This window comes from Petromyzon marinus, chromosome 8 (assembly GCF_048934315.1).
Source record: "Petromyzon marinus isolate PM22_M1 ecotype Great Lakes invasive population chromosome 8, UKy_Petmar_22M1.pri1.0, whole genome shotgun sequence".
NCBI lineage: Eukaryota > Metazoa > Chordata > Hyperoartia > Petromyzontiformes > Petromyzontidae > Petromyzon > Petromyzon marinus.
In genome coordinates this window covers 16,593,191-16,605,481 of record NC_133674.1, presented here as the reverse complement: position 1 = coordinate 16,605,481, position 12,291 = coordinate 16,593,191, and the positions used below count along the sequence as shown (strand labels likewise).

The following is a 12,291-nucleotide window of genomic DNA, read 5'->3' as shown; positions in this document are numbered from 1 at the left end:
CGAAGCGATCCTGGATGAATAATTGATTTTCCTGGGTGGAACGCAGACGATCGCGACTGAGTGATATCAATTATAATGACGCTTGGGTAACGACTGGAGAGTTGACGTTTGGCACACATTGTAAGGGTTTAGGCTAATAGAACAAATCCGAAAACCCATATTGATCGTTTTTCTTTTTAAAACCTGGACCACTGCAAAAAAATACGAATCGGAAATGAAGTGGTTTCACCAACCGGGAAAAATCGGCCTAAAGTAATCATTACACGTTGCTCCACGCCGGGTGCGGAACACTTATAACAAAAATAAGATCGGTGAACCTAGTAATTTGCCTCCCGTGAAGCGAAGTCCGAGAGTGGATAAAGCCTAGCACCGATTACTTTGTGCCTAACAAGGCGCGCAGCCCCCACTCATTTAATAACAAACGTTGGTGCTGAATCTTATAATCCGACAGGTGTGTGTGCGCTACGAAGAAGGTCCATTGCCCGAAACGTCGCCTATTATATTTTTTTTCTTTTAAAGCCAGCGAGTGTTGCTGACGAGTGTGGCGAGTTAGTTTTTTGTTGTTAAATTGTACTTGCGCACCTCTGGGGTGCGTCCTGCAATCCGGAGAATAGGGTACACGATGAAATGTTGCGGATAATAACATAGCAGGAGAATGTTGAACCTCATCGCTCTCGTCAGGTTTAACCCCGAATTGTGACGAGTCTTGGGATCTCGAGAGTGGAGGCGGAGATTGTTGAGTGACCCCAGCGGAAACCTCACCGCTGTCCCGTACAGCCCTGACAGACTTTAAATGGGGCAAGTGCTGTTATCGAGCATTTATTAAAAAAGACCGGCACGGAACCCGAGGGAGGTTGGTGGCCATCACCACGCACGGCCGCCTTCGTCTCCCCAGTGGCGATGATGTGAAGTCGAGTCGATCTAGGGGAGGCCCAGGGCCGGTTCAGATAATGGTCACTGGGTGTTTGGTGGTCGTGAGAGGGCTATCAGATCCTGGCCGCCGGGGTTCGTAGCGCGGCGCGCTAACCGCTACACCACCGCTCTCAAGCGAGAGCACGCATCACACAAGACACACACACAGACACACGCGCGCATCCACCCCACCACCACCACACCCACGCGCGCGCTGGGGAGGGGAGGGGTTTGTAGCCTAAGGAAGCTAAATAATAAATGAGGTAAAAAAAGTGAATTTAACGAGTGAGGGGGGAAACACACCCCCCTCCTCCTCCCAGCGGTAATAAATTGATGTCCGCACCACGCGCACGGTGGGGCTGCGTGGGAGGAATGAGGCGACTTCGAGAGGCGACATCCTCCGTGGGACGCACGGCACGGGGACACCGCGTGCGCACGAGAGCGGAGCCGTCCGCCGCATGCACGCGCGCGTGAAGAGAGAAGCTCTCTTCTCCCTCGCTCTCTCTTCTCCCTCGCTCGCTCGCTCGCCCCCCCCTCTCGCTCGCTCTCAGTCTTCGCGAGTTCCCCGAGGGTCGGACGCGGCCGTGCGACTTGGCACTGCATGCGGCACGCGACCATCCCTCCCTGCAGCCGCCGCCGCTGCCGCCGCTGCGCGCGATGCGGATGACGGCTCTGAGCCTCGCTTGCTGCTTCCTAGCGCAGGTGGCGGCTGCGCTCGAAGCTGCGAGCTCACAAGGTGAGTTGTTTGGGACGGGGGCGGGAGCGGTAGTGTGGCGTTTAGAGCGCTGCGTTGCGAGTCCAGCGACAGCGCGGTTGTATTCCTCTGCTCACGGCCAATACCAGCGGCGATTCATAATTATTTGAACCGGTCGTGGGTCTCCGCCAGGTCGACCCAGCCTCAGTTGAGTAGCTGGTGCGACGTGTGAGCATCGCCGCTGGGGAGACGAATGCGCCCTGGTGCGTTGCTGGCCACGTTACCCCCCCCCCCCCCCCCATTATATGCCGTTCTGGCCGTCATACGTGCTCGCTAACAGCACTTGCCCTAAAAGTGTGTTAAGGCTATACGGGGGACCTTTGTCTTTGTGGGTGGGTGGGGGGCGAGAGGTGGCGCAGAGGTTTTCACGCTGCGTCACGATACACCCCGACGAGCCCGAGTTCGTATTCCCGTTCCTCACGGCTAACGTCAGTGGCGAGGGATATCCGAACCGGTTACGGGGGGACTTCTCCTAGGTCGACTCGGCCTTAAATTTAGTACCTGCTACGCGTACACCCCTAACCGAGGCTATCAAGGCGACTGGGCGTGGTTCTGGCCACATCACGACCCCCTCCCCGTGTACCGTTCCAGCTGTAATAATAGGTCATCGCTAACAGCACTTTCCCCAACAGCCTGTTTAGAAGCTATACGGCGGCTCTTTGTGTGTGCGTGTGTGGTTATTCGTTTATCAGCAATGCACATGCACTTTATAATCCGCACGCCCATTGGCCGGTGCGTCTACCGCATTGTGATGCATGCGCGTTGGATGGCAGCTTATCTCTGCGCAACATTATACTTGGTGCCATTTGAGACCCGATGAAAGTCATTTTTTTTTTAAAGGAGAGCCGTGTAAGAATCAAATAGAACACAGCAAAAGGTCAACTGCAACAAATGTGTAAGGAATCATGAGCAGCAGACAACTGAAGCAGCCGCATCTGCGTTTTCAGAGCATCGATTGCAAAGCATGGATGTAAATGCACGTGGTTACATATCGCCAGACGAGAGCTCACATAATTATGATTATGTTGTCGTCAGCTGAGAGGTTATGCACATGCGTGAACGTGTATCCATGCCTCGTCCGGATCTCGCAAGGCTGAGCCTGGAGAGGCTTTAACCACACCGTATTACACATGCAGGTTATACAACTTGAATAGACATTTACCGCCGTCGTAATTAGTGACCACTGCTTAAAAAAAATACGATTATGGGTCATTTGTTTCCTCTGAAGAAGGCTCATCACCTGAAGCGCTCGCTTCCACACTGCACTGCGTGCTTCGGGGTTTAACAGAGGCGTTAGTGCGAACGGTGACGACGATTTTTGAGCTGCCGCTGTAATTGGAGGCTGTCATTAGATGCAAGAGGTATATGCAATGATCCACGCATTTCCCCAATGGTTTAAACTCACCTGTTGCATGGTTATTATTAAAATTATGAAAACGATATCATTATTTTAAATTTCAGCCGATGATGGTTTGCATTGTTGTTCATCTGCACGCCGATTAAATGCGTTTGTATTTTACAATGACCTTTCCGCTCGCAAAATGTGGCGTTTCGGTCATTAGTGCATTTGAATTTTAATTAAATGCTGCAATATAGTGCTTCCAAAATGGCACACTTAGAAACCATCTATGGAATAAACCTGCTGGCTGTACGTATATATATATACACACACGTGTATACACACACACACGTGTATATATTGTCTACAGATGGAGCGAGCAATTTGACCAATCTGCTAATGTTCACCAGAATGACAAAGACAGCTGCGGTTTGACGTCCAATTTTAATTAACTTGTGATTTTCATTGTCTTCTTCCGTTAACCGGACCCAAGTTACCTCTCCGTGTGCTGTGAAGGGCCATTGCCCGAAACGTCGCCTATATATTTTAAAAGCCACACTCAAAATGTTATGAGCGAATGTGTTGAGGTGTTGTGTCATTTGTGCTTCACTGCCATCGCAGTAGCGACAGTGTCACCAACACGATTCGCCGATATGAACAACGTTACATTACATACACAAGACAAAGATCCCCCGTATAGCCTTGGCAGACTGTAGGGGCAAGTCCTGTTAGCAAGCACCTATGAAGGCCGGCACTGCACACCAGGGGGTGGGTGGCCAGCACCACGCCCGACCGCCTTTGTCTCCCCAGTGGCGATGATTACACAGCACACCAGGTACCCATTTGGAGGTCAAGTCAACCTTGGGGATGACCCAGGACCCGTTCAGATAATCGTCACCAGTGTTGGTGGCCGTGAGCGGGAATCGAACGCCGGTGGCTGGGTTCGTAGCGCTAACCACTACACTACCGCTCCCCACGTTACGCACACACACTCAACCCGTCGTTCGCACGCGGGGACACTGCGCTATCATTCCTTATTTAATTATATGTCCTCTCTACGTTGCTTCACTTTGACCATTTCGAAATGCAAATGTCGAGAAATGCTCATTGCGAAATGCTCGCGAAGAGCGCCACCCCGAGTTAACGCCCCATCATCACTATGCAGTCGCCTAGGCAACACAATCACCCTCGACACACACACACCGCACGCAGCAAAGCTACTTGCTCCTATACCCATGGATTAGGCTATGATTCAGAGCGTCATTAATGTATCCTGAATTCCAAAATAGCAACCCCAACGGTGATGTCATCCTGCTGATTTTGGATCCACCGCTCTCATCTCCTCCGTCTTCATTGTTGGGAGATTCTTCGGCAGACCGTTGCTCTATTTCTCACGAAAGACAAAGACGCCCCCCGTGTAGCCTTGACAGACTGTTGGGGCAAGTGCTGTTAGCGAGCACCTATGAAGGCCGGCACTGCACACGAGGGGGTGGGTGGCCAGTACCACGCCCGGCCGCCTTTGTCTCCTGAGCGGAAATGTTTTACACGTCCCACCAGGTACTCATTTGAGGCTCAGTCGACCTAGGCGAGGCCCAGGACCGGTTCAGATAATCGTAACCTGCATTGGCCGTGAGCGAGAATCGAACCCGGATTGTCGGGTTCGTAACCGCTGCACTACCGCTCCTTACCATCGCCCTATACACACTCTCACTCACTGCATACAGAAAGCCACTGCCCCTATGCCCACTGTGGGCTATTAGTCAGAGCGTCATTAATGCATCCCAAATTCCAAATTAGCACCCCCATTGGGTGCGGTGATGTCATCCTGCTGATTTTGGATCTACCCCCCCAACCCCTCCTCTGCCTTCGCATTGTTAGGAGATTCTTGAGCAGACAGCTACATTGCTCTCTCACACACACACAGACACACAGAGACACGCATGGTTGGGTGAGCAATGACTTTCAGATCTTGGGCAGAGTTGAATGGGCCCGTGCAAGGGCGATTCAAATGCCGCTGCCGGCGCCAGGCAGCAGCAACGACAGCGGCGTGCAATGCACACACCAAAGACAAAGACCCCCCCCGTATAGCCTTGGCAGACTGTCGGGGCAAGTGCGGTTAGCGAGCAGCACACCTATGAAGGCCAAAACGGTACAAGGAGGGAATGGGTGGCCAGCACCACGCCCGATCGCCTTTGTCTCTCCAGTGGCGATGTTTACACACTGCACCAGGTACTAATTTGAGACCGAGTCGACCTAGGGGAGGCCCGGGACCTGGTTTAGATAATCGTCACTTTGTGTTGGCCGTGAGCGGGAATCGAACTCGGGTCGCCGGGTTCGTAGCGCGTGCGCGCACAATGAATAAGCAGAGCTCCGGGCAATGCCGCGACTCTCGCTTGGTGGTGTCCGGGGATGACGGCGTCCAAATTCGCTTTCTAGGCACGTCTGCCCCACAGAGTCCGTGGGGGGTGTGCGGCGCACGCGTTCACTCGAGAGTAGCCCCGTACCCAAGTAGGGGCAATGCCGACGTTGGGCCAACGTTGGCATGGTTGGTTCGAACTGCTGGACCAACTTTGGCCCAACGTTCCCTGTTTGCTGGATGTAAATGGATAAAAATCACGAATATTTGCAGTCTCCTGTACACTTGCACAGCCCTCTGTTGTCAATCGACAGCCGGATATGAGGGCCTCGCCACGCTGTGCCCCGTCTTGGGGGGGGGGGGGGGGGTTATTTGACCATACTTCACCACGCTCGTCAGTGCAGATTGGTGAAATGAGATTCAGCTAACCTCATCCAACCTTGACGGATGAAATTAGTACTGCAATAAAAAAGCGGTCGTTATATGGATATACAAGTCCCCACCATAGAAATGTGGAATGTATAGTTATACCCACCAGCTCGGCTTCCACAAAATGAGTACGAATTTTAACTGGCAGGGTACAACGATAACACAAAGCATGTATGTTCTGCAATAAAGATGTAATTTATATAGTAAATACACCATAAGAGGCTTAGATAATTAGATTAGCGCTGGGATGCTGTCCTAGGATTAGGTCAAACAGCACGGCGTCTTTGGTTTCCATGTTTACCGGCTCTTGCACGACCTTTTCCAAGACTTTTAACATCTTGTTACGTCGTGGGACCAATAAGGTCACCGTTTGCTAGCAGGTGTGCCGCGAGTGCGTGTAAGACGGGCACACCGGGCCACTGCAAAAGCGTCGATGAGTTAACATCTCCGGACAGCACCCACGGGTGTACACGGGGCCTCTAGCGCAGTGCACGCTGCTCGCATGCAATTGTTCATTACATCGTGTGGGCAGGGGGGGGGGGTTCAATTATTGTGGACTGGCCCACAATGATCGAGTCTGCCCCCCCCCCCCCCCCCCAAGTAGGGTCAGTTGATGTTAAGCACGCGTCTAACCATAATCCATAGACAGCGGCGTTCTTCATCGAAAGACCCCAATGGTTTCAAATTGGCGAAGCTCGCCGCTTTACAGTACAGCGCCCAGATGCGTTTTTGGGGCTGCACTGCGCGCGGTTCGGCATGATGTCCGACGTTCCGCTGTACGTGCCTCGGAGCTCTCTCAGGCCACAACATTGAGCGGCTACAATGCCGAGGGAGATCGTTGCGGGGCAAAACGCGGCAGAGCACATCGGACAGCTGTAAAACACAACAGCGAACACCTTCACAGCGGTCACATCCCAAAGCAGCCCTAAATAACATCGCTCGATGCATCATGAATCATCATTGCGACGTTTAGGGTCAGCGAGTTTCACAATTCCACGTCGCGCGCACTGAGGAGTTCTTGTTTATGTCTGGCTGGAGGGAATGGGAGCGTTTGCTTGTGACGAGTCGAGTGATGGGTGAGTGTGCGCGCCCTCCGTGTGTGTGTCCCGCGTGCGCCCTCGCGGACCTGTGAAAGTGAACAATGGAAAGGGAACTTTAAAGACTCGATGCCTGTCGGGGTTGTCTCGTTCAAAACGCCAGCCTCCCGCCTGAGTCATCCAAACGTCACCGCCCTTACCTTTCAGGTGTACATCTGTGTGTATGACTCAGCTGATAAAGCATCAGGAAGGACTACTATCCATATGTTTTACGAGACTTCAAATCCCAGCCAGGCATAGCCGTTCGCGTTCTCCTCGCGCCGCCGCCACCACCCCCCCCCCCCCAATCTGAAACCCGAAGCCAGCTGCATTCCACAGAGTGAGACAGTGATGATTATTATTAGTGACCGTTTCTCTCCTCTTTCACCTGCGCAAATTCAAATCTCACCGTGATGTTAATCTCCCTTACATCCCATCGTTTGTTCAGCAAATTGAGATGATGTTACGTTCGACTCTCTACGTGCACATGCACTTTATATAGATGTCGCAATTTAAATTAATTGTCACTGCTTGGAGTGGCGCATTAAATTTCAGTCATATCCAGGTTTGTTCTGTTTTTTAAGTTTATTTTTCCTCGTCGTTTGTCCTGTTTGTAGAGTGATACTCCATTCACCTAAAATGTATCGAGCGCTTGCTTAGAACTTGCATAATGTAAAAAAACGAGTCTTACGTTCATGATCCGATGGATGTATTGTGAGTGAAGAATCGACTTTAAAAAATCAATGAGTGTTCAATGCGGACTTAGTGTCCCATATAGCTTCAGGGCTGGTCCACTGCCCATTATGAGGACTCCAATCTTGAACCAAGACCTCAGCGAGTGTCATCTGTCAGGAAACGATTGCAATCATCCTGTGTGTATGACGCATCATCGGGCAAATCGCCCGCTGATGCTGGATGTAATTACCAGCGAAACGTCGCGGAACTCGAAATGTATATGTTGTGGATTTACTCTCCAACACACCGGTGGGCTGAAGCGGTAACTAATTGGGGTTTTGTTTACTTGACAAATCCCTTACTAATTGGCTGTGTCGGGGTGGTGGAGGGTTACGACACATTTACAGTGAGGGAAAAAAGTATTTGATGCCCTGCTGATTTTGTACGTTTGCCCACTGACAAATTAATGATCAGTCTATAATTTTAATGGTAGGTTTATTTGAACAGTGAGAGACAGAATAACAACAAAAAAATCCGGAAAAAAACGCATGTCAAAAATGTTATGAATTGATTTGCATTTTAATGAGGGAAATAAGTATTTGACCCCTCTGCAAAACATGACTTAGTACTTGGTGGCAAAACCCTTGTTGGCAATCACAGAGGTCAGACGTTTCTTGTGGTTGGCCACCAGGTTTGCACACATCTCGGGAGAGATTTTGTTCCACTCCTCTTTGCAGATCTTCTCCAAGTCATTAAGGTTTCGAGGCTGCCGTTTGGCAACTCGAACCTTCAGCTCCCTCCACAGATTTTCTATGGGATTAATGTCTGGAGACTGGCTAGGCCACTCCAGGACCTTAATGTGATTCTTCTTGAGCCACTCCTTTGTTGCCTTGGCCGTGTGTTTTGGGTCATTGTCATGCTGGAATACCCATCCACGACCCATTTTCAATGCCTTGGCTGAGGGAAGGAGGTTCTCACCCAAGATTTGACGGTACATGGCCCTGTCCATCGTCCCTTTGATGCGGTGAAGTTGTCCTGTCCCCTTAGCAGAAAAACACCCCCAAAGCATAATGTGTTCCACCTCCATGTTTGACGGTGGGGATGGTGTTCTTGGGGTCATAGGCAGCATTCCTCCCCCTACAAACACGGCGAGCTGAGTTGATGCCAAAGAGCTCCATTTTGGTCTCATCTGACCACAACACTTTCACCCAGTTGTCCTCTGAATCATTCAGATGTTCATTGGCAAACTTCAGACGGGCATGTATATGTGCTTTCTTGAGCAGGGGGACCTTGCGGGCGCTGCAGGATTTCAGTCCTTCACGGCGTAGTGTGTTACCAATTGTTTTCTTGGTGACTATGGTCCCAGCTGCCTTGAGATAATTGACAAGATCCTCCCGTGTAGTTCTGGGCTGATTCCTCACCGTTCTCATGATCATTGCAACTCCACGAGGTGAGATCTTGCATGGAGCCCCAGGCCGAGGGAGATTGACAGTTCTTTTGTATTTCATAATTCCATTTCATAATTCCATTTGCGAATAATCGCACCAACTGTTGTCACCTTTCTAGATTTAAAGCTTTCGTGACTGCAAGGATCCATACTCTTTGGTTCTATTCGGTAAAGTCACGTGACTTTACCGAATAGAACCAAAGAGTATGTCTTCACCTTCTCACCAAGCTGCTTGGCAATGGTCTTGTAGCCCATTCCAGCCTTGTGTAGGTCTACAATCTTGTCCCTGACATCCTTGGAGAGCTCTTTGGTCTTGGCCATGGTGGAGAGTTTGGAATCTGATTGATTGATTGATTGCTTCTGTGGACAGGTGTCTTTTATACAGTTAACAAGCTGAGATTAGGAGCACTCCCTTTAAGAGTGTGTTCCTAATCTCAGCTCGTTACCTGTATAAACTACACCTGGGAGCCAGAAATCTTTCTGATTGAGAGGGGGTCAAATACTTATTTCCCTCATTAAAATGCAAACCAATTTATAACATTTTTGACATGCGTTTTTCTGGATTTTTGTTGTTGTTATTCTGTCTCTCACTGTTCAAATGAACCTACCATTAAAATTATAGACTAATCATTTCTTTGTCAGTGGGTAAACGTAAAAAATCAACAGGGGATCAAATACTTTTATTCTCTCACTGTACCTAGGGGAAATAAATAGAAAATAATCACCGAACCTCAGATTCTCTCAGGTGGGACCTGCGTTGGGTTCGTTTGTACACCACCGTTATTGTTGTGGCGTGTTCGGGCGCGAATGGAATGTTGGACTAAGTTATGAGCATCCTCCATTCCTATATTAGGCAAGTGGTCTTTTAGTTATAGTGTTACAGAATCAGTCCCCTGCGGAGAGACCACAGAGAGAGAGAAAAACAAGAATTGGGCTCTCTCCAAGACCTTGATTCATTCGCGGCAGAGGTCACCACAAATCTGCGAACTTCCTCTGCTTAACAAAGGGGCCCCCATCAACCCGTCACGAGGCCCCCTTCAGTGGCTCGATGCACCGCGGGGCATGCGGGCATGTACCTTACCTTTTTGTGATACAACTCGTTCTCCAGTTCACGTTACGAGACGGCAACAGCAGCAGCAGTGGCAGCAGCAGCAGCAACGCCAGTCGCGCTCCCTCGAGCGCGTGACTCAACCTCACAAGGTGTTGTGTCTGACAGCGGCGGTTTAAAAATAAGAAACAAAAACAGGTGATAGTTTAGGGTGCCCTAATTCCTCCCCTCCCCCACCACCCCCCACCACCCCCCACCGCCCCCCAGCACAAACACCAAGCTGGGTAATACTACAGACGCAGAGAGCGCGCACGCCACCGCCACCGCGGTTTGTCCTGCCCGCAGATGCGCTGCTTGATGAGCGCCGACCACGGAACAATCCGTGTGGTGAAGACATCATTAGCAGCATCATCATCATCATCTCTATCTCTCGGTGCTTCGACGCGCGGAGTTGCGTGCCGGTTCTTTTAAGTCGCGCTAAAGCGACGTGCGTGAATTCGTACCAACCCATTTACCGGGGCGGATTTTTAAAAATAAACACATTTATTTTTAGTAACGTCTTTCAAAAAAATATATGGAATGTTACGCATTTTTGTAGACTCTTACAGAAGTTAGAAACAAAAACATTGCTATCACGCATCAAATGCCTTTTAAGCGCTTGTTTAAAAACAATACGACCTACTTGCAAATACAGCAGCATACAAGAGCGGTCACCGGAATGCGCGGTATGATGATTATCTAAGCTTACATAACATTTAATCGGCTGCTGTACCCGCGCGAAAACATTGTGGAGGGGATACGGCCAGCGCAGCTTGAGCCTCCAGCCCAAAGACCTGGACACGGGTTACCAGTGGCACGTTCGGGATCCATCTTCGAGTCCGAGCCAGTTTTGCAAACTTAAAAGTGTTGTTCCAAACAGCTGACCGTGTGATCAGTGCGATGGGACTGGACTCATAAGAGTGCACGAGAACAAGTGTTCAGACTTGCATGGAACCAAACATCTCAATGTAACACGTAGGCTGTCGCGACCAAACAAAAAAAAACGGCATTATGGGAAAACATCTCAAATAACATAATTTTCGTTCGTCCTCTACCCTATGGCAGGTCCTCCATCATCTCAAACCTTGAGCTTCTATACACTCCACTCCTCTCGTTTCTTCCAATTGGACTTCCCTCTTGCTAAACTTGCTCCACAACTTCACAATGTGTCCTCTCTCAATCCAACTTATTTTCTCCATCTTAAGCTATAACCACAGCCATTTAGACGTCCCAATTTTCATGCGCTGCTTATATACTCGCAGTATTCGGTGGCATGTTTTAATGGTTAACTCAACTACAGCTGCATGCGACTTGCCTCGTGCGCAAGGCTCAAGAACAAACGTCGCACACACGTGCTAACTGGGACTGGGGTGCAGCGTCCGCTGGAGACGCAGGTACAGAGACGCTGCTGATGCTGCTAGAGAGAGAGAGAGAGTCGTTATTTACGTGGACATTCCTCAAATATTTTCACGCGGCCATAGCTGCAGGCCCCCGGTCTCTCAAACGTGATGCGGCCAATGAAGGGGACACGCGAGCTTCTTTGACAGTCAAAATACGCGCGCGCGCGCGGCACACCTGAATCAGTCAAACCTACACCTGACTCACCGGGGAACTGACTCACTCGTTGTGCCGTCTCCCCCACCTCGGCGAGTTCGCGTGCTTCGGTCTCACGGAAGATATCGCTCAAAGGTGACGGACTCGTGATAATTGTTATTTTGGTTGAGAACGTCTAGAGGAGGGTTCAAATCAATCATCCAGCATTCGCGCTGGGTAGAACGAAAATGGCAACAAATGACTTGGTTTTTGGAATACCGGTCTTGACTAATGTAGAATGGAATTTGGACTGCATCAACAACGATGTGGAATTCAATTAATTAAATCGATCACGAGTTTATATAACTCTCCCCCCCCCCCAATTATGCTCGTGGCATCACGTCACAAGATAGAAATCCAAGTGGCCAATCAGAGCACTGCAGATAGCAGTGTTATCACCCTGTGTCAGAAACTAGAGTAGTTGAGGTCACTTCCGTAGCTTTATCTTTCTCTATCTACACGACAGGGCGAATCTTTTAATGCCCTGTTGAAAATGTTAATGCCATGAATATTGTTTACATCTGTATATGTACATCATTTCAAATTAGCCTTCGCATTTTATTTCGCAGAGCTGGAATAAGCCAGATTAATTGAAAAACATTTACGGATCTTGGTGTAACAAC

The 12,291-nt window shown here is 49.8% G+C and overlaps 1 protein-coding gene across 2 annotated transcripts in view; it reads left to right on the top strand.

Moving 5' to 3' along the window:
- Window positions 1–773: 773 nt before the first annotated feature.
- The window catches only part of LOC116940300 (pro-epidermal growth factor-like), a 35,042-nt gene continuing 23,524 nt past the window's right edge, over window positions 774–12,291 (top strand). For both annotated transcript variants that reach the window (XR_004402527.2, XM_032949932.2), the window contains exon 1: window positions 774–1,648. Coding sequence is in view for 1 of the 2 variants with exons in the window: in XM_032949932.2 (XP_032805823.2) it covers window positions 1,570–1,648 (79 nt within the window). In the remaining variant the exon portion in view is untranslated. The remainder of the gene's footprint in view (window positions 1,649–12,291) is intronic.